The 23,795-nt window shown below is 32.4% G+C and overlaps 2 protein-coding genes across 3 annotated transcripts in view; one reads left to right on the top strand and one right to left on the bottom strand.

Moving 5' to 3' along the window:
- The window catches only part of LOC139523969 (neuralized-like protein 2), a 220,610-nt gene that overhangs the window by 179,573 nt on the left and 17,242 nt on the right, over window positions 1-23,795 (bottom strand). The window lies entirely within an intron of this gene.
- Window positions 75-17,089, top strand: LOC139523971 (uncharacterized). 2 transcript variants are annotated; one of them, XM_071318469.1, is made up of 5 exons: window positions 75-181; window positions 805-935; window positions 10,356-10,652; window positions 12,078-12,116; window positions 15,456-17,089. In XM_071318469.1, the coding sequence occupies exons 2-5, from the start codon at window positions 875-877 to the stop codon at window positions 15,542-15,544; spliced, it is 486 nt and encodes a 161-aa protein (XP_071174570.1). In that variant the 5' UTR covers window positions 75-181; window positions 805-874; the 3' UTR covers window positions 15,545-17,089. The 2 variants fall into 2 exon arrangements, with proteins under 2 accessions (XP_071174570.1, XP_071174571.1); XM_071318470.1 differs by lacking the exon at window positions 75-181 and having other exon boundaries at window positions 800-935.

The raw sequence follows: 23,795 nt of genomic DNA on the forward strand, positions 1-23,795 counted from the left end.
CTAATAACTATCATAATTTTCAATATGGGCATTTAAATATATTGATTTAATTTGTTGACACATGTATTCTGATTAACAGATATATAGTTAAAATTACTGTAGTATGAGAAAATATCTATTTTTATATTATTGTAAGAGAAGAGAACTTTTATTTTGACGAGGATGTTCACATTTTAAACTGGTAAGCGAAGATGTTATAGTATTATATAGCGGTAGGGTAACTATGCTTTTAAAGAAAATATCAACTTTCAAACTCACATTTAAATTAAATTGTTAAATAAAACATGTTAAAGGCACTTTCGTTTTGCTACATTTTGTTCTTTAAAAATATAACAAAAACATATTATGTTTGAAAGTTGTTTAAAAGATTAAGATGTTTCTTTAGGATTTAAATACCATTTAAATACGAAAATGTATCAAAGTAAAGTTAATTGGCTTTTTTTACTTTCGTTTTGAAATAAATATTTTTGGTATTCCCGGCTCAGTATGTTTCTCTCTGTTGACACTTTGATATCCCTCTCTTACATTACATACCACATGGAACCCAAACAATATGGGAAAAGGTAAAGGAAAAGGTAATTTTGTTTACCTACACAATATATGGAAGGTAACATTTGTACTTGAGCAAAATGTAAAAAGGTATACATTTTAAAATCTAAAATACTAGTATCTGAAAACGGTGGGTGACAGAACCCCAGCGACATCTATTATCATGCAATTAAGTATTGAAGTGCCTTCTCTCGAGGTTTTCTGTACTTATAAACATATAAATATTTGAAAATTTTCATTTCAGCAATCCGGTAGATTACCACAAAGAAATTTTAATGGTCTCTGAAGAAATTTGTCAACAATATTGAACTTGGAGTCCGCTGATATGAATTTTCGACAAGTTTTACAAGTTCTTATGCTGTTATTGGGATTGAAAGTTTCATTTGGTAATATATTCTTAATAATATTTATCAACATTGATAAATATTAAATTTATTCAAAAGGCTCATAAGAGCCCGATTCGTTCATTTGTCTATCATATTTATCTTGCATTTATATTTTTTATGCTTACAGTTTTTCACGATGTTCACACTCTAACCGAGTGTCGATTTGTATGGCAGGTCATACAAACAAACAATTTTTTTCTATTGCTAATCAATGCGATCACAGGGAGCAGAACAATCAACATTAATAACATAAATATGATTACAAGTGATTCAATATGATTAAAGCACAATGTTATAGAAAATATTTATTAAGACAAGCACAAAAATACAACAAGCAACAGTGTTTATAATATAACTAGATAAAGAAGTGGACCCTACATCCTATATATATATATATCATTTAAGAAAACTTTCCTATAAGAAGATAAATTTTCCAATAATTCTCCGAGTTTCTGCAGTATGGAAATACCTTCAGAAGACATAAGCCACATACATTGTAATTTAGTATCTAAACAACTAAACTTTTTAAACCGTTGTTTCATTTTATTTAAAAAGTTCAGACGAATATTTGAAAGTTTATGGCACTGAAAAAGAAAACGAATTTCATTCTCAACCTCAGTACCACACTGTAAACTAGAATACGTTTACCTTGTCGACGCACTCAGTTTCTCTCCTTTTTAGTGAAGTTCATATGAATCCCTTATTTTTTTATTATTAAATTAGCTTGGATCTTCTTACTTGATCTATGCAATTTAATTCAGTATCGATAAATAGTATATGCTTTTTTTTACCTATCTAGCGGTAGAAGATAAAGTAAATAAAGGACAATATACATGTAACGAAAAGTCATCGACAGATGTTTTCCAGTCCTTCCGTTATGTGTTAGAGTCGGGCGTTTGCATTTGTCATGTTGAATGGACTACACTTTTCACTCTATCATGGATTTCGGTACTTTGATAAATAAACTCATCCAATAGATATCTTGAACAAAACTGTATACGCAAGAAAAAAGTAAAAACACAAAAATACTGAACTCCGAGGAAAATTCAAAAAGGAAAATCCAAAATCAAAAGGCAAAATCAAAAGTCCAAACACATCAAACGAATGGATAACAACTGTCATATTCCTGACTCGAAGAAACGCATTTCGTGCCACTGCTGGTGGACGTTATTTCCCAGAGAGTATCACCAGCCCAGAAGTCAACACTTCGGTGTTGACATGAATATCAATAATGTGGTCATTTTTATAAATTGCCTGTTAACAAAACTTTGAATTTCTCGAAAAAAAACTAAGGATTTTCTAATCTCGGGCATAGATAACCTTAGCCATATTTGGCACAATTTTTTGCAAATTTTGATCCCCAATGCTCTTCAACTTTGTACTTGATTGGATTTATAAATATATTGATATGAGCGTCACTGATGAGTCTTATGTAGACAAAATGCGCGTCTGGCGTACTAAATTATATTCCTGATACCTTTGATAACTTTATTCGTTTCCAAAAGACTTATCAATGACAATCTAAAAAAACGGTCAAAAAAAGAAAGCAAGTTGAAAAGCTTAGAATATCCATAATTCTGAATTATTTGCCAAATACTTATAGATTATTACATGACATTTTCCATATTGGCCCTGGTATCAGCCCTAGACTCCCATATCAAACCAGAGGGCTTTAGTCCAAGAGTTTGATATGGGTCGTGGGCAGATACCACGAACCATATGGAAAATGACATGTAATAATCTATTTATCACATATTTTCTAGCAAGAGAAAAGAGATAGCATATACCAAATTATGTTTGGTACTTTCAACAACAACAACAAACAAAAAAAAAACATTTAACGAAAAAAATTAAAAAATGTATCACAGTGAGTTAACAAAATTCGTATCACAGTGAGTAAACAAAGTTTTGGCAAAAGTTTAACAAAGTTTTGTCAAAAGTTTAACAAATATTTAGAAATAAATATATTAATTCTCAGAATTGTAAATAATAAACGACTCAAAGTGTTACATTTCCAATAATGCTGAGGAAGAATACACCATATATCGCTTCTATGAATGGGAAATATGATCCGCTTGAATCTTTCGATGTCATACAACAATCACTTTTCCATTGTGGCGTCAAATATTTTCTAAATTCTTTATGACGTCAAAATTTTACTTTGTGATTTCAACTGTTGATTTTTACATATTTTTCTACTACAGCAGATTCGCAACTTTCTAAATTTCTTTTCTTATGGATTATCGATATGGATTTCGAGGGCTGATATCGATATTTGCCTCGAGGGCTGATAACCAACCTTGACTTCCGGCTATTATTGGCCATGCAAAAACGTACATATCAGTACAACAAATGTGATAAAGCTATGGTAATCTACTTCTACGATAGAAAATCCGTAGTATTTTATCAAATTCCAAGTTTTGTAAACAGTTCCTCTAACATGATAATGACCATACCATTGATAATTCATGCCAACACAGAATGGCTGACTCCTGGGCTGATAACTGATGTATATATTACAGTGGTATGATTAGCAATAGAACAATAATCCACTGCCTTTATTTAACCTAAATAAAATCGACTTATTCTAAATAGTTGAAAATATGCTTAAAATTTTTGTTTTAATTAGCATGGGCTAGGTTGGAGACAGGATCAATCGTCATTCGGTGCTTATACTAAATACGATACTAAACAAAAACAAAACTTGTTTTTGTATACAAGTTTTGTTTTAAGATTTAAATGAAATATTAAATGAAAAAGTCTGTGAAAAAATAGTAATGTTAAAAGACTGATCCAACATTCTTGATATGACAATCTTCAATAAATATTCATTCATTACTCAAATTGATAAATATTGTACAACTTTTTCAAAATATAGAAATAAAAAGATGCCAATGAGACAACTATCAACGACAGATAAAATGACACAGAATTTAAAATCTATGTGTCACCGTACGGCCTTCAATAATGAGTAATACCCATGAGAATGAATTTATCGACAGCAAAAAGTTAAATCTCAAAAATACTGAACTCCAAGGAAAATTCAAAACGGAAAGTACCTAATTAAATGGCAAAATCAAAGACTAAAAGAAAGAAAGGCATATACTATTAAAGAATAAAAAAATCTACCACATGAGTGTATACATCAACGGATTATCATAATTTTTTCTTTGTTTGTTATTACCGGAGTTCATGCGATGCTCTCGGGTTTATTTGTATTGTTCTACTCGATTTTAAGATTTGAACGACTATCACCTTTATTAGGAATATGTGCAATTTGTAGTCATTTGTCTAATTCATTGATAGAGTAAATTTATATCAAAATTAAGAATGGAAATAGGGAATGTGTCTAAGAGACAACAACCCGACCAAATAGCAGAAAACAGCAGAAGGCCTGCAATGGGTTTTCATCACATCGATAAAATTCCGCCCCCGGAGGCTGTCTTCAGCTGACCCCAAAACAAAAATATATACTAGTTCAGTGAAAATGGACGTTATACTAAACTAAAAAAAAATACAAATGAACTAAAATTAAAAATCTCACAAGACTAAAAATAGCCAGAGGCTCCTGACTTTGAACAGGTACAAAAATATTGAGGGGATTAACATGTTTATTGAGATCTCAACCCTCCCCCTATACCTCTAGCCAATGTAGAAAAAACACACATCGGAATGCACACAGTAAACCTCAGTTTAAAAGAAGTCCTAGTCCGATGGCAGAACAGGTAACAAAAGAAACTAAGCAAAATGGCAATTATATATTTACAAAGGACTACTATCACAAATTAACTTGCTAGCCCCAGACCTGAATTAAACTGATAGAAAGATCATGTCTTCATCAAATGAAAATCAAGCACAATCTCTCCCGTTATAGGTTAAGTATCCTACCATTATAACATATATGAGAAAAACATAACCCGTATCATACCAACAACTGGTTTTAGAATAAATGAGTTTATAAACGACATTATGAGTGAATCAATTTAAATGCCAAATAAAAGCAACAGTAGTATACCGATGTTCAAACTCATAAATCCACGGACAAAAAACAAAGTCGGGGTAACAAACTAAAACTGAGGAAAACGCATTAAATATATAAGAGGAGAACAACGACACAACACTACAATGTAACACACACAGAAACGGACCAAGCAACAAAAAGAGTTATCTTTAATGACCTGACAACAGTATCGTAACTATACTTATGTCCCTTTTGAATAAGTCAGTTTAAGGTTCCACTAAAGTCAAAATATTGGACACTTCATAATCATCTAAATTTTGCCTCTATTTTCAACCTAAAATAAATAAAGTCCTTAACAATGGAAACATATGCTCATTTAAACATACTTAACATATACACACTATGTAAATTGTAATAACTTGAAATTGTTATATGTTGTGGCCAAACCGGATTTTGGGGTGATAACTAAATTTTCCAAAAAATCCAGAAGCCTGCGAGACGACTTAATTTGTTTAAAATTGGTTTGGACGAATACTGTTACATCTAATGCAGTACAAGCTAATGTTTATTTTTCAGTATATATATTTATATATGTTAACCTTTAGCTGTACAATGTAACCTATGGGAATGCAACAAGAGTATAAATATCAATAACCGAAAATTATACCATAGCTATCTATGGTATAATTTTCACAATTATACCATGGTTTTGTTGTGTATGATTTTCGAAAATAAAAACAAAGATGGCAAGATTTGAATGAGGCCACCTGAATTTTTTAATTGACATATGAACAACAGAGTCAATGTGGGGCCACCAAGCTAAACTGCCCGCTGTGCACCAGCCGATATAAATGAAGGGTGGGAATCGAACCCACGTACACAAACTCCGTTGTCCTTTATTTTTAAATGAACAAAAAATGTCAAGAACAAATTAAAAAAAATGTATAAATGTGTTAAAATTTAATTATCAAATTATACATGAAAATATAAGTTGATTTTCAGTGATTCAGATGTCTACTTAGATGTAGTCCCATAGCCTCCACTGTACAGCTACATGAATACATTGGGTAAAAGGTTTTAAAATTGCCGAGGCAGATTTTTTAGGGGTAGAAGGGAGCGGAAGGCACGCCCTTTTCAAGGAGCTTCATGTATGGTTGATGCGTAGTCCTTTTTTTTTTTAAATAAAGTTGACTTGCTAGACCCCTCCCCCTTTAAAAATCCTGGATTCTCATCCGATTTGATATAAATCTAAACTGTTAACGAGATTGCTTAAGTAATAACAATTATGTTTGAGAATTAAAAATAGATAGGTTCCTTTAAATGAAGCTGAACATAGGTTTCTTTAAATGAAGCTGAACATAGGTTTCTTTAAATGAAGCTGAACATAGGTTTCTTTAAATGAAGCTGAACATAGGTTTCTTTAAATGAAGCTGAACATAGGTTTCTTTAAATGAAGCTGAACATAGGTTTCTTTAAATGAAGCTGAACATAGGTTTCTTTAAATGAAGCTGAACATTTTGTTTAAATTATCTAGAATATACATCACATGCGATTTTAATCGTGGACATTTTGGAATCCTTGTTAATTAATGCGTGACTTGGGCTTCTGGTACAAATTTAAACGTGGAATTTTTCATCCAAACTCACTAAAAGATTCTTGAGATTCAAATTTCCACAGAATTATGAAATTAATTAACAATAAAAAATTAAACATTTCAAACATTTAACATTTTGATAAAATAAAAAAATACACTAACCCTTTGCAGTTCAACTTTTAATCTGGGGTTCCGGAAAACTTTTAAAATATCTCTTGCAGGTATATGCAGAACATCCAATCTCTTTTGTCTGTAACGTTACCCGTCACCAATGTAGATGTGCATTCATCGCTGTCGAAAACACTTGTCTAACTGATGTTCCCGCTGTTTCAGAAGCCCGGGCTTATTTCAGAAAGAAGGCGGAGCATACTGTGTAAGGTCTAAAAAGGGTAATTTGACTGATTCTTATAAAAGTATTTTTAAAGTAAACTAACAAACATATATGAAATACACATTTTTAAACAGCAATATATGCGATAGGTTAAAACAGATATTTCATATCTTTTGGATAGTTTTGTGGTGTTTCCTAAATTATACCATAGCTTTTGTTGAAACCCCTCGGCAACCTCACTCGACTTCGTCTCGTGAAATTATTGCCGGGGGTTTCAACAAAAGCTATGGTATAACTACGAAACACCATGAAACTATCCAAAAGATATGAAATATCTATAATTTGAATTTCGAGTTTCACTTAATTGCATGTAATAGGCCGGTGACCAAAGTCGGAATTATTAAATTTTAATCGTCAAAAATGGTATATTATATATCATTGGATTCGGAAATGTGTGTACTTCGTGATTCTTCTGGTCGTTAAAAGAAAATATGGTGCAGTTTTTCAGATATCTTGATGAAAGGTCACATGTAGTTTTCAAGGAAAGACAAAATTGAATATCTAACTCCAATCCAAATACGCTTTTTACACACGAACACACGTTAAATTTTACGGACGCCATCACGAGTTGGTTGACCGTTATGGAATAACCATTTCACAAATGATATCGGATATGTTCCTCACGTCGTAACTACAATCCCCTTCCCTTTCATGAATTTGACCTACCGATTAGACTATTTACCGGATTTGTAATCACATAAGCAACACGACGGGTGCCGCATGTGGAGCAGGATCTGCTTACCCTTCCGGAGCACCTGAGATCACCCCTAGTTTTTGGTGGGGTTCGTGTTGTTTATTCTTTAGTTTTCTATGTTGTGTCATGTGTACTATTGTTTTTCTGTTTGTCTTTTTCATTTTTAGCCATGGCGTTGTCAGTTTGTTTTAGATTTATGAGTTTGACTGTCCCTTTGGTATCTTTCGTCCCTCTTTTACAGTAAACAGATTTAAAACTTCAATCTATTTCTTCCTTATTCAATTTTTCATCAACAAAGTGAAAAACTCAGATTTCCGAACACACGTATGTGTCTTTATGTGTTATGAGGAAAGTTAATAAAAATTTCGAGTTTATTATTATCACTATAAAATAATCAAATCATATTAAAACTATACACAATAGAAAGTTCTGAACAAGATAAGCATTTTCGAAGTTTCAAAGGTAAACAAAGCTTTTTCATGAAGCAGAATTTAAATAAATCGCATGTCTAGCCACTATGTCCAAACGTTATTTTTTCATTTCCTTAGGTGAAATATGTAATATAAATAGAAAATGTGCATTTATAATACAAAACTAACATATTTAAAAAACTATAAGTTCATACAAATGCCTAAATGAGTCGGGTGTTTTCACAAACATCTTGACCTTACATTTTTTCTGGATATCATTCCCTATGTCTAGCCATTATGTCCAAGGGCGTCATTTAGACGTTCCTGCACAGTGGCGTCATTTATATGAGTACACACTATGCAGTTAAAATGATGCCGGAAAATGTTCATTCCAAAAAGGTCTTCTGAATCAAAATAATACTCAAATTAAAAAAAAACCACACAAATAAGTAATAGACCTGTTATAGACACAGGGAAAAGGGGGATTGGCTAGGGATAATTTCTTAAGAACAAAAGTTTTCACGCAAATCCAAATCACCAGTTTATAGATTAGAATCCGAGGTTCAATGAATGGTCTTATAAATTTTAAACAATTATATGAATATTTTTTTTGGTAAAACAGAAACATCAGTGTTAAAAAAAAAATGGTCTGAAAACTTGAACGGACACATACAGCTTTTGGATAAAAAAAATATTTCAACTAAAATAAATTATAAAAAGAAAGATTGCTAAATTATTATATGACAGATTTTTATGAAATAAATACCATTAGTTTTTATGTATAATTGTCAAAATATTTTTTTAGGCTAATTTTCATCTTCCAAATCATGTGTCCCTCCGGCAGCTAGATTTTTTTTCAAAGTTTGCTATGCAATCTGTCCAAAATAAAATTGAAAAAAAGGCGTTTGTTTTCACCTCATCACATACCAGAAAATAAGAACGATCCTTACGAAGTTAATTGCCTTATACATAATAAATTTTGAAACATCTCTTCATATTATGGTATTTATTTGATAAAAACAATCGGTCTAGTAGGTACTCAGCAATATTTTTGGAATTAAACTTTTATCACAGAGATATATCTCGCCTTTTTGTAATTTTGATTATGCAAATTTTGAAATCAAAATAGCAATACTTTAACATCTTACACAAGTAATGAAAATATTCAAATTCAATGAACCATGACTGAGTTACATGGCTAAACAATCTCCATGCAAATGAAATGCTTATACAACTGCATACCAAATACCACCATGACCATTGACCTATCATAAGTTGTTCCCAAATCTAAATACAAACATTAACGAGGAAACTATAGAAAAGTTTCATAGTCAATAAGAGGGGGTGGGGCTATATAATCTCCATGGAAACGATACTTGCAAATGCCAATAAATTTACATACCAAATATCATTGACTTAACATTAGCAGTTCATCTTAAACTGATCTAATCGCAAACTAATACATGTAAACTAAGATAAGTTTCAAAGTCAATAGACCATGACTAAGGGGACGGAGCCAAATTATCTCCATGAAAATGAGATATGCCGATGCTTACATAACTACATACCAAATATCATTGATCTACCACTTGTGGTTCCGCATAAACTGACCTAATCACAAACTAAAACATGTAAAATAAGCAAAAGTTTCGAAGTCAATAGACCATAACTCAGGGGGTAGGGCCATATAATCTCCATGGGAATGAGATGTGCCAATGTTTATACAACTGCATAAAAATTATGATTGACCTACCACTAATACATTGTTGACTCCGCCGCCGCCGCCGGAAACATCATAACTGTGTCTGGCTTTTTGACTCCGACAAGGATAGAAAAAAAGTGCAAATTCGCTTTTGATAAGAAAATGTCAAAGTATATGGCGTAAAAATTGTCAATTTTTAACAGGTTACGTCTTGCGACGCAATACCGTGCGTAACGTCTTAATACTAGATTACACACAAGGTAAGCAAATTGAGCTTAAAATGTAGTATAAGAGAGGGTCGAAAGATACCAGAGGAACATTCAAACTTATAAATCGAAAATAAACTGTTAACGCCATGGCTAAAAAAGAAAAAGACAAACTGGATAACAATATTACACAAAACACAACTTAGAAAACTAAAGACTAAACAACACGAATCCCACTACAAACTGGTGTGATCTGAGGTGCTCGACAAGGGTAAGCAAATCATACTCAACATGTGGCACCCGTCATGTTGCTCATGTTAGTACAAATCCGGTAATAAGTCTAACTCTAGGATGATAGGTTCTTGATTACTCGTATGATTTTTTTTTGAACATTTTTGAAGTTTGAATATTACAAACCAGGTAATATATTATATATATATAATGCAATGTTTTTCATTCTAGGACAGATAAATATAACAACTCACGGGTCCCTATCTGTTGGTTCGAATTTTTCCTTATACTGCAATATACCAACATTTACATCTGACTCGTTATCTGCATCATGGTACAGAAATGAAACATGGCTGACAGACTGTTCCAACGGTGTCTGCATTATTAAAATAAACGGAAACTTTTCGTTTACATGGAATGCGACAGGGATATCTGTTCTTATAAGTCCATTACAAATTACAGAAAATAATGTGATATGGAAATGTGTAACTAATTCGGGAAAGGAAGCTAATTTTACAATTATATTACGTAAGTTTTATATCGTCTTACCTTTATGACTTTCAAGCGATTGAAAACTTAATAATTTTGCATTGTATAAAAAACAGGCAGAAATACCAAAGGGATATTCTTCACTACTTCGAATTCGAACACCCAGTTCATTATCTTCCATGTTATCTGCAAGCCGATGTCAAGGAAATCGTCATAGGATAGGATAGAATTAATACTGGTTCTAAAATGTTGCTACAGTTACATAGAAATAGAAAGGTTACAATTGTGAAGCAGAAATTATCTCCTTTATCGTTTAGTTTCCTTTTCAACCGATCGTTCGAAAATCTCATGTGTTTTCAAGATCGTGAAAAACCCCATAGGAGGTGTACAACCCATATTGTTAATTTCTAAATGTAAGTAAAGAAATGAGACCCATTTAACCGTCTCTGCTGTATATTCTATTTCAAGTACTATTGGTAAGATAATGCACGATGGCCTTAAAGTATAGATTCTTGATATTGACGTTGTTTGTCGTCTTAGTACCGTATAATACTATTCTTTATGAATATTCCTTTTATTGTTTAGTCTGTTTTGGTGATATCAATTTGACGTGACTATGTTCTTATACATCCCGTCATTGTGTTATTTCTCTATTATAATTTTTGTTTTCTTGTCTTACATTTTTGCTAATGTGATATGTCTCTATGCCTTTTTGTGTTACTTTGGTACACATGACGTGGCTCTGTACTTTATTACCCCGTGATCGTGTTATTGTGCTATGATGAATTTTTGTATTCTTGTCTTTCATTTTGGCTCATGTGCTAAGTCTACATGTCTTTTTGTGCTTTTTTTATATATATTTGTTCGTTTTTATAGTGATTAAAATTATAATTATGTTGACTACTGTACCCCTATTTTGACATTTTTATCAATTATGTCTGTTTTTCATCTTCACACATCGTGGTAAGTATAATGGAATTTGGTGCAACTGTCATACAAGTAAGAGGTTCAGGTACATTGTAGCTATAAAATCATGTTCAATCCCCTATTTTCTATATAAAAAATGTCTGTACCAAGTCAGGAATATGACAGTTATTATCGATTCTCTTTATGTTTTTGAGCTTTTGAGTGAGTCATTTGATTAGGGACTTTCCGTTTTGAAATTTCTCCGGAGTTCATTTTTTTTGTGATTCTACCTTTCACCATACTTTATTTAGGGAGAGGCTATTGTCTATCAGCTTGAATTGTAACACTTGAAAGTGTTAAGGCATCTGATCGCTCCAAAAGCCATAATAGATACGCAAATATGTTACTGCCATAATCTTTTTATTATTTTAGATTGTATCATATTTACACTTAGATTTATATTATATTCATCATCGAAACGATATGTTGCCCATGTAAATGTTTGCTTCTGAAAGTTGAATATCATATATTTAATTATAGTTTTATTACATTTTTCAGCATTACCTTCAACTCCGTCACCAGGGGACCAAACTTCAGGCAAGTAGGATTGCTTCATTTTATTTCATTAAAACGTTTGTAATATAAAAAATATTAAACATGACTTTCAATGTTCTTATACCCCAGATTATTTAATGAATGGCTATTATCTATTTTGAATTTATTGAACCATAAAACTAATTTTTTACTCTTCACATTGAATTATGTAAAATGTGAAAAGTTAAAAATTAGTTTTATGGTTCAATAAAATCAAAATAAATTATTGCCATTCATTATAAATAAATTTCTATCAAAACTAAGGCTCAAAGAACTTTTTATATTATTTATATTAACAATAACAACGTACACACATGTTGGCGTATGAATACACAACGTCGAAGTGGGCCTGTCGCCATCAAATTGACAACATTGAAAATAAAACTAATAATTTTAACCAATCAGAAGACAGTAAAAACGCAAAATTTATTTATTTGTTATTTCATAGATAATTGATTTATGTTCAAGTTCGAGATACAATATTCAGAACAATATTGTGCAAAGAAATACCCCACAGATTGTTTCTGAACTGCTCTTGTTATTGGTCCGAGGCTTGCCATATTAGCCCAAAGCGAAAGACTTGTTCAGCCTTTTCAGTCACTATAAAGTGTGGCAATTCATATTGAGTCGCAACACATCAATTGTTACTGAAAAGGTTCTGTCATGCATGAGAGATACAGAAAAATATGATTAGAATTGCATATGATTGCCAATGAGACAAACATTTATGGACTAAATGACAAGAGAATACAGACGTGCAGGAACTAATTCAGGTCACCTCGTTGCCTAAAGCAATTCATAGGCTCTTGATCCGAAATAAATATTGTTTGATACCCGTTCCATATTTTTACGATATTTCAACATAAAAAACATTATTAAATGACGTCAAAATTTAGGCAAATGCGTCATGATTTTTTGAAAGAACAGATGTTTTCGTCAATGACATATGAATTTTGATAAAAAGAAGAGCTATTTGTGTTTATTAAGACCACTATCTTGAATGGTATACTAATGCTGCTCACAATGTATGTAAAAACCCACTTAAGTTATAATGAGGAAACCTATTATATATAAGTGCATTATAAAAACTAAAACAACAGGGAAAAAAACCCACTTATTATCAAATGACAGCCAAATAGTTAGCTTGTATTGCTCACATTTTATGTAAAATGCAGACCGTGAGACGATTCGGTGTGTCATACTCCACTAGTCAAGCGGACACATAGGGTAAGTATATTCAACCAGTAAAGGAGACACAGTTGAAACTTTTTATATCATAACAGGCAGTTCCGGCGATGCTTTTGCGGTGTATTTTTTTTTATACAAGTATTGGTTTGTAACATTCAAACTGCCAGCTAATTTTTTAACAAAACTTGCAGGAACACAAATAAAGATATGAAGGTATATTTTCTAAGATGTTTAGTTTAAACAAATTTATTTATAGGGGATTGGGAAACAAGTTTTGTAACTTATATCAATTCCTTTCCACTTTGCGGGTGTAAGTGCTGCCTTGTAGCGGCATTAACCCCGCCGCAGCAGAGGGGACATTTTATGTTATCCTTGTCTGTCTGTCCGTCCGTACGTTCTTAATTTACATTCCATTCTCTTACTTTAGTTTGCCTCTAACAAATGTTATGACGCTTATACAGAATGCATATAACCACAAAAGACAGATCAATTTCGAATTTGGGTTGCGTCGGTTCTATGTTGCATGTTGTGTCGACTATTATATTATTTGTTTGTGCGTTTCTCTGTGATGAGTGTTCTAGCGTGAGTTTGTGATGTACTTCTATCGATAGATGTTGTCATTTTAGCGAAATTTTTAAACATTATTATATAAGCCGGAGGTTTGGCTAGTTGTAAAACCAAGTAAAACTAGCCATTTTTTTCTTAAAATTGTACTGTAACAAGTAAGGAATATAGCAGTTGTTTCAAATAGTTCGTTTCTCAGTATGTTCGCGTGATTTATTTTGTTACATTTCAGTTTTGCACTTGTAGTTGATGTGTTCCCTCAGTTTTGGTTTGCAACCCAGATTTTTGTTCTTTCAATCGATTTATGATTTTTGAACACTAGTATTCTACTGTTGCCTTTATCTACCTTTCTTGTGTTAAAGGGGCACTAGCTACGAGATATATAAAAAATCTAAAGTTTGATTTTTTTTCTGTTTAATCAATAATGAAAGTGAAATAGTGAAATAACAATTCGCTTTTTGCAGCCAAAAAGGTTCAATTTTGTCAAATTATGCTAAGAAACATTAATAATTAGTAATTCACTTGCAAGTGAATGAGTCGACCTCTTTTAATCCGTATTCATGTGAACTTCAATTTAACCCCTAGCTAGAGATTGACAACCCATGCATTGTACGTGTACTGGTTATTTAAAGAAAAAGAATATCAACAATGAAAGTGAAACTACAGTAAATCATTTGATTACTAATTCGATGTACATAAAATCATTCTTATACGGTTAAAAACAATGAGAAACATCTATTTTTAATCTATAAAATAAAACCAAACAGACCTATAAAAATCCAATTGCACATGTTGGTTTAATATATTCATATCTTTATTTATGTTTACATCGCATATACTGATATATGGTCATCTGAGGTCAATCAATAGGTAATTAGATGGCGTCTGGACTAAAATACACAGGAAACGAACCTATATATTATCTACCCCATGCTCTGTAAACTGTTTATTTTAGACTTTTGATAGTTTGGATAAATGTTTTACATTGTTATAAATCAAATATGAATTTGAGTCAAATCGGTGACCATGAATTTGACAGCTAGTGCCCCTTTAAGTCTCTTCATAACATTATATGCAAACGGTGGTATCATTTGGGCCCCTTTAACACATTTCCCTTGATTTACTTGTTGTAACATTGCTAATTGTATACAACTTTTCATTCTATTTTTACATGTGAAAAAATAAATTAGCGTATGCAATAAAGGCAACAGTAGTATACCGCTGTTCAAAACTCATAAATCCAGGGACAAAAAACAAGATTTGGTTGAAGTTGACAATTCAATGAACAAAGGGGCAAACTTAAAGTCAAAAATTGAATTAAACTGTATAACGATAAGGTTAATAACTTTTTGAGCAGAAACATATAATGAAAAAAAAATCAACGGCATATATACGAAATAAGAGCCGGCGGAAAAGTCTTATAAAACATAAATTCCGTAACACCGTACCGATAGATAAAACTTAAGCATTATAAGGCGCAAACAATTTACAGCGGTCATTTAAAAATTAAAATCAAAGCTCATAATTCTAATAGTGGTTTTAGATGTCATAATAAACCACTGTTAATGTTTCGTGTTTTGTTCTTTATAGGTGCTACTCGAAATTTCAGTAAACATCAGTCTCTGACATTGTATGTTTGTATCATCATGGCAATGTTTGCAATATATCAATATGGTTGATGAAGATGTGTTCTTAAGAGTTAGCATAGATTCAACCGATTTTCTGGATACAATGGATATTTTATACTGCAACTAGCTGTGTATTTGAGGAAAGCAGTAGTAGAGGAACATTTGCATACAACTAGTTTGCCATTAGTATGTTATTTTTCGTGTAATTGTTTTGTTTTGATTATTTATAACCTATCCCCCCTTACAATATTTTTTTTTCAATTAGATTTATTAATAAGTTTAAAGTATTGACCCGAAAACGACTTTTATAGATAAAATTGGTAAAAACTGTTAAACAAATCACACACAAAAATAAAGTTTTAAAAACAAAACGTTCATTTCCAAAATGTTTCAGTATTCTAAAGCTTGCAATTGCCACTCAGACTTAATACGATGTCACCATGCAGTGTCTGAGCAGAAAGTAAATAAACCAGGGTTACGTGAAAGGACGTCTCCTTTTTCTTAAAAAGTACATCGGAAGATTCAAAGACCTTGTTCGTTATCTCGTGTTTGTGTTTTCGCTTCGATAGAGGGAAGTCGTGGGTTCAAACCCCGGCCCGGTCAAACCAATTACTTTAAAGTTAAACCTGGCATAAAGGAGTGAGAAATAAACCACGACGCTAGAAACATGTGTCCAGGTAATGTAATTTGTCTTCATGTGGACTGTTACCTTGTGAACCAGAACGTTAAAACCCGGCTCAGCGTGTCGGTCTAGTACACATTATAATATTCATATAACATTAACATGTTCTCGTACTGAAGATGCATATTTATTTGACGCTAGACGTTAAGCAGCCGTCTTCCTCCTCCTCCTCCTCCTCCTCCCCCTTCTCCTCCTCCTCCTCATCATCGTCATCACCATCATCATCATCAAATTTTAGTTGTCTTTGTATATTGTTAACCTTTACGGTTTAGTCCATATTTGGTATTATTATATCCCTCCATTGTCTATTGAGCTGTGATATTTTTTTTTGTAGTCTTGCCTTTCATTTGTTTGCTTATTTGCCTTGTCTAGAGTGACTGTATGTCATTTTTCTATGTTGACATAGTTGTTTGTTTTTAAAGTGATTAAGATAAATACACATTGATGACTGCTGTACCACTCTTTTTTTATATTTTTTTTTATGTCTGTTTGTTTTGATCAAACATTGTTGTCAATATAATGGAATTATACGAAACTGTCATACAAGTGAGAGGTTTAGCTTGTCATAAAACCAGGTTCGATACACCATTTTCTACATAAAGAAATGTCTGTACCAAACGACAGGAATATGACAGTTGTTTTCCATTCGTTTGCTGTGTTTGAGATTTTGATTTTCTTTTTGATATGAGACATTCCTTCTTGAACTATTTTGGAGTTCGGTATAATTGGTTTTTTTTTTACCTTTGTATATAAACTTTCGACAATTTACATGTTTTTTTTTTTTAATTTTATCTCGTCGTAATGCGTCAAGATTATCCGTCCATTACTGTTATATGTATTATGCCATATTATGGTATGTATATTTAAAATGTTTTCAATAAATTGACTGCACTCCAATATGCAATCTATTTGAATTTAGCTTGAATTAATTAATCAAATCATGATGAAAATGTGCTTAGACTGCATTGCCTATTTGAATATGCAATACACAAAGAAGATATACCCGGCAATGACACAACCTTTGCAACTACCGTACGTCATTCAGCAATACATACCATATAAGTATCATGATTTAGCTATAAAGAAGTGCTCAGCACATCATTATCTGATGCAACAGCATGTTAAAAAATAAAATACCGCATATATAATTTGGTTGTAGTTGCCCGCCAGTACTACGTGAACAAAGGATCAAACTAAAAAAATGAACTCACTAAAAGGGTTTCAACTAACTACAGATAGGTTTATAGTGAATATTTTGTGTTATGACCATTGGGATTGCCAATGTATGTATAAGAAAAACCTCGACGTGAAAGTTTATGCAAACCTTTTTATTCAATAATCATTTTTTATTTCACCTCTTTTATAGCATTCTAAAATCGCGATGTTAACAACTTATGTTGCTTTAAGATATCAGAATTATAATTTTGAATGCCAGACGCGCGTTATTTTTTCTACAAAAGACACATTAGAGACGTACCAATCAAGAAATGAAAAAATCCAAATAAAATACGAAGATAAGGATCATTGAACACCCAGATTCCCAAATGATTTGCTAAATTCAGCTAAGTTATAAGTTATCTATTCCTGGGTCTGAAAATTAGTATTTTGATTTTTTCTTCATCAACAAACCCCTTGAAAAACAGTAAATGCAAGAATTCCTTAACATGACACGACTATTTCAATACACGAGGCTTCTCATAGTTCATCCCTGACTTTCATGATAGTCTGCAAAGTGAATGTGGCATTCAACTACCACGAGTTCAAATTTGAACATCGTCTTCATCTACAAAAATTGTTCGGAAAGAAAGATGATTCTTACATTACCAAGACCCTTCGTACTTGTACATGACAAATTGTTTGCTTTACATTCATAGCTTATATTTCAAGTTTTTTTTTATCCTTGTACACTATGCGAAAAAAGATCTTGAAAGAATCCAATGACATAGATCTCTCAAAGAAAACTGGTATGTGTCAAACAAATTTAAAAACAGTAAAGAAATTGACAATCTTTATCTTAGAACTTTTACAGTATCAAAAATATGAGTTCAAACATTTCCAATCAAACAGACGAACAATTGGTCCGGTCAGACTGATAAACACACACCAGTTGATTTATACTCAAAATATTAAACAAAAGAAAGTGTGAGATATACATCAGTAAAACGCAAATACAATGTAACTAAATAAAGGCATAGTAGAATACCGCTATTTAAAAGTCATTAATCGATTAGAATTGAAAGAGAGGCTATAAAGTTGACAGTAGAATTGAATCTGACTTCAAATCATCATTTGGGCCATCAAATGTCATGATTACGTTAACTCTAAAAAAAAACATCTAGAGTAAAAATATAAATAACCTCATCATAGATACTAGGATTAAATTTTGTATTTGCGCCGGATGCGCATTTCGTCTACAAAAGACTCATCAGTGACGCTCGAATAAAAAAAAAATTTAAAAAGGCAAAAAGTACGAAGTTGAAGAGCAATGAGAACCAAAATTCCTGAAAGTTTTGCCAAATACATTTAAGGTAATCTATTCCTGAGGTAGAAAAGCCTTAGTATTTCAAAAATTCAAAACTTTTGTAAACAGTTAATTTATGAATATGATAAAATTATTAATTTAAAAGTTGAAGCTAAAAGTCGTTTGTTTTTGTTTTGTTGCAATTCATTGTTTCTGTTGTTTCAGTGTTTTTTTTATAGTTGATCTGTTTTCCTCGGTTTCAGTTTGTAACCGGGATTTCTTTTCTCTCAATCGTTTTATGTTTTGAACAGCGATATACTTCTGTTGCCTTTATTTATCATAAAGAAAAAACAACTGAAAATTGAAAAGTATTGGTTGAACCACGAATTTGTATAGTCCTTACTATACAAATCCTTGGTAGAACATTTCTTAATTTATCCCACTGAAACAACAAATAAAAGCGCAATTTTACAATGAATAAAGGATCATAACTCTTGAACGTCAAAAGCAAAAGGAGTTATGCTACATTGGAAATTAAAATAGAACAGATAAAAAAGTTCTCTTAAAGTTATAACATGTAAATGATTTCACATATTAATGGAGTTGTTCTTAATTAATATATCCCAAAGGAAAACAGTAAATAGTTATCAAAAGTACCAGGAGTATAATGTAATACGCCAGACGCGCGTTTCATCTATATAAGACTCATCAGTGACGCTCAGATCAAAATAGTTTAAAAGTCAAACAAGTACAAAAATGAAGAGCATTGCAGACCAAAAATTCCTAAAAGTTGTGCCAAATACGGCCAAGTGATCTATTCCTGGAATAAGAAAATCCTTAGTTTTTTTTCTCGAAAATTCAAAGTTTTGTAGCAGGAAATATAAGAATGACCATGTAATTGATATCCATGTCAACACCGAATTGCTGACTACTGGGCTGGTGATACCCTCGGGGACAAAACGTCCACCAGCAGTAGTATCGACCCAGTGCTGTAAATAGTTATCAAAGGTACAAGGATTATAATTTAATACGCCAGACGCGAGTTTCGTCTATATTAGACTCACCAGTGACGCTCAGATCAAAATAGTTTAAAAGCCAAACTAGTAAAAAATGTACATCTTAAAAAATGAACTTAACTCCCATTTTGTCACCATTAACAACATACTAACAAATGAAAAGAATGGGTTGAAAGGTTTTCATTTTAACACACGGAAACGACATAAAGCACTACTCTACAGTCAAGATACTACCTAAATAGCAAAAGTGAGAATCGTTTGTTTGGAGATTTGGCTCAATTTTGTCATCAGAAACAACGTATTGAAATTTGATAAGAATAGGTTGAACGTGTCTCGAGTTATTTAAAGGTACCAATTAAAGTTCCAGATAGACTGCTTAAACAAGAGGCTCATATGAGTCTGAATCACTCACCTGTAAACAAATATGGTTTTGTGCTGTTAAATTTAGCTGTTCACGGTGTCTTCGTATATAATATAGTTCAGGGGTTAATGTGTTTCTTTGTCTAATACGTTCTCCTATTTATTTGTATTGTAGTCCTGTAATATTATGTTGTCATTTCAATGTTATATTTAATATTGCCATTAAAGTGCGAGGTTTGGTTTGCCACAAAACCAGGTTCAACCCACCATTTTTCCCTTTAAAAATGTCCTGTACCAAGTCAGGAATATGGCCATTGTTATATTATAGTTCATTTCTGTGTGTGTTACAATATAACGTTGCGTCGTTTGTTTTCTCTTATTTTTGAGTGTAAATTGACATTGCGATAAGACGTGTCACGGTACTTGTCTATCCCTAATTCATGTATTTGATTTTGATGTTATATTTGTTATTCTCGTGGGATTTTGTCTGATGCTTGGTCCGTTTCTGTGTGTGTTACATTGTAGTGTTGTGTCGTTGTTATCCTCTTATATTTATGCGTTTCCCTCAGTTTTAGTTTGTTACCCCGATTTTGTTTTTTGTCCATGGATTTATGAGTTTGAACAGCGGTATACTACTGTTGCCTTTATTTAATAGTCAATTCGTCAAAAATCCTCAATTAATGCAAAACTCCTGTAAGGAGCTTTCAATTGCTTTTATCATACTGGCATTAATGATTTTTTTGTACATCTTGCATTGCTTGTATTGTTTATAGTTACTTCTGATCTATTCTCATTCACAATATGACATCCACGTGATTAGTGGGCACAAGGCAAAATGATTCAGATGATATACTTGAAAATCGGTTATACATGTATCACATGAAGTTATAATCATCAGTGTTCCATGTTAATATAACCAAGTCAAATGAACCTGTTAATTCTCTGATACGCAGACTTAATCACGAAAATTGAACATGAAAATGAAGTCTTAAAATTAGGTCAAGAACAGATGAACATGGGCCCGACCAGATAGATAAGTTTACTTTGCAATCATTCCATACACCAAATGGAGTTTACATATTGGTTGTAATTTCCGAGGAATAGACATAAACGTGTAAACTGAACTTTAAATAATGTAACATTAAAATGGATCAGGGTCTGATGAATACTTTAGATAGTGACAACTTTCATTCCTTCCATACTATGTCCATATGTAAGTGTAGGTGACTTATTGCTTATAGTGTATGCGGAATCATGATCACTGATCTAATTAAAGAACCTTTAGTTAGTGAGCGCGCTCACATACTCAACGTTCCCACATTGTCATTGGAGAAATTAAATAAGAGTAAGAAAAGAAAATTGTACAAAATGTATAAGAAAATAAAATTGATCATAGTTTCCTGTCAATATGCACATCTACATAGTATGTCCTTATTATCTACAAAGTTTCATGAAATACTGTTGTGTGGTTTCAGAGGAGTTGTGATGACAAACTGTTGCAGGAGTACATTAAAGCAAACAAGTTCAAAGGGGCTTAACTCCTGGGAAAAAATTTGAATCGTTATTTCCTGTCGATGAGCACATCTACGTAGTATGTCCTTATTATCTACAAAGTTTCATGAAATTCTGTTGTGTGGTTTCAGAGGAGTTGCGATGACAATAAACAGGACTGACGGGTCAAAAACATTATAACTTCGTTGCGTGGAGTATAAAGGTATAATAAATGGAGTCGAGGTATGGTAAACCCTATCTAACGAGTATGTAGACCTTCACGCTTGTAAGGATCACATGTATCAAATGTATGTATGCTTCTGAGCACCATATAAAATCAAAGCACTGTAAGCGCTGTAGGCAGTTAACCAAAAACCAAGCCAAGCATAATTATAAAAACTATTGCAATGTTGCTTCAATTTTTTTTTAAAGATCTTTAAAGAGAACAAACATCAAACATTCATATAATGTACATTTATGTTCATTTAATGAATTAATATTAATCATTAAGGCAAATAATTCATATTTTGTCAAAGTTTTTAAAAGCAACGCATATATCAAGTATATTTTTTTCATGCAGTGGTACAAGTTTGCAATGATTGTAGTTCTTTTAGTTGATAGTTAACGTCGGTATTAGTTGACTGTTAGTAGTTTAAGTTGACTTTAGTACGAGCTTGTAAAAATATGAATGGACTTGCTTCCCTGGAAAGAAAACTGAGTTTGTGTTCAACAGTACAAAAGTTATGATACACAAATCAGACAAATGTTTACTAGTTGCCTTCGGCTGTTGTTTGCTCTATGGTCGGGTGGTTGTCGCTTTGACATATTCACCATTTCCTTTCTCAATTTTACTACTACAGAGATCAAAGGTGAGGTCTGATTAACCTGTCCATAGTAAATGTAAATGTCCCCCACCTTCATCTATGATGTCGGAGTTTGGAATAAAATGACAGGTAATTATAAAAACAGTCTTGGGCTTGAAAGATATGTTTTCTTTAAAATGAGCCATATGAAAATGAAAATCTTTATAGGACCAGAAATCATTCAAATTATAATTAAGGTAAATTCTTTAAACCAATTAATTATTTTCCATCAATAAAATTTTATAATTATCAAAAAAATGATTGTATCATAATGCTGTTACGAAGTCTTCCAAACAAAGCTCTCATAATTATTCATTCCATGGTCGCCTGAAATTGGGCAAGGTCTAGTACACATTGGTTATGTCTAGCAAAGTGACATGCATATGTGACGCCTATGAGATTGACATTGTATGTCATTCAATCTTTTTGAAATGACAAACAGGAATGAATATGGTTTAGTTTAGGAGTTGGTATTTCAATATTTTACAAGTTCTCAAAACACACACAAGAGGGGGAGGGGTGACCCTAGGGACTACCCTTATATTTCATTTAATGTTTTATCTTGTCCCATACATGAATATATACGGTTTGGGTGGGGATCTCAAACATTATCAAGTTTTCAAACAGGAGGGGGTGGGGTGATCCTAGTGACTTCCCCTATATTTCATTTGATTTGTTATATTGTCCAATACATAAACATATATGGTTGAGGGGTGGGGATCTCATCTGTTTCTAAGTTATCAAACAGGAGTGGGTAGGGTGACCCTAAGGACTCTCCCTATATGTCATTTGATTAGTTCTCAAACATGAATATATATGGTTTAATTTAAAGGTGGGGATCTCGACTGTTTCCAAATTCTCAATCAGGAGGGGTGGGGTGACTGAAGGGACTCCCCCTATATTTCATTTAATTTAGAGGTGGGGATCCCAACTGTTTCCAAGTTCTTAAACATGAGGGTTAGGGTGACCACAGGGACTTCTATATTTCATTTGATTTGTTATATAGTCCCATACATCATGTACATTAGTATGTATGGTTAAGGGTTGAGGATCTCAATTTTTTCCAAGTTCTCAAACAGGAGGTTGTACAGTGGCCATAGGAACCCCCTTATTATTCCTTTGATTTGAAATATTGTCCCATACATGAATATATATGGTTCAAGATTGGGGATCTTAACCGATTTATAATTCTCAAACCGGTAGAGGAAGAAAGGCCCAACGAACTCCACCTATATTTCATATGATTTGTTATATTGTCCCATACATGAATATATATGGTTTAGGGGTGGGGATCTCGACCGTTTCCAAATTCTCAAATAGGAGGGGTGGGGTGATCCCCAGGGACTTCCCCCTACATATTTCATTTGATTTGTTATATTGTCCCCTACATGAAGATATATGGTTTAGGGGTGGGGATCTCGAACATTAC

This window comes from Mytilus edulis, chromosome 5 (genome assembly GCF_963676685.1).
Source record: "Mytilus edulis chromosome 5, xbMytEdul2.2, whole genome shotgun sequence".
NCBI lineage: Eukaryota > Metazoa > Mollusca > Bivalvia > Mytilida > Mytilidae > Mytilus > Mytilus edulis.

Bases quoted from the DNA above. Each gene is read 5' to 3' on its own strand.
- LOC139523971 (XM_071318469.1), top strand. From the start codon at position 875: ATGAATTTTCGACAAGTTTTACAAGTTCTTATGCTGTTATTGGGATTG. The intron at 936-10,355 runs GTAATATATTCT...TTTTCATTCTAG, and splicing joins GGGATTGAAAGTTTCATTTG to GACAGATAAATATAACAACT. The intron at 12,117-15,455 runs GCAAGTAGGATT...TGTTCTTTATAG, and splicing joins ACCAGGGGACCAAACTTCAG to GTGCTACTCGAAATTTCAGT.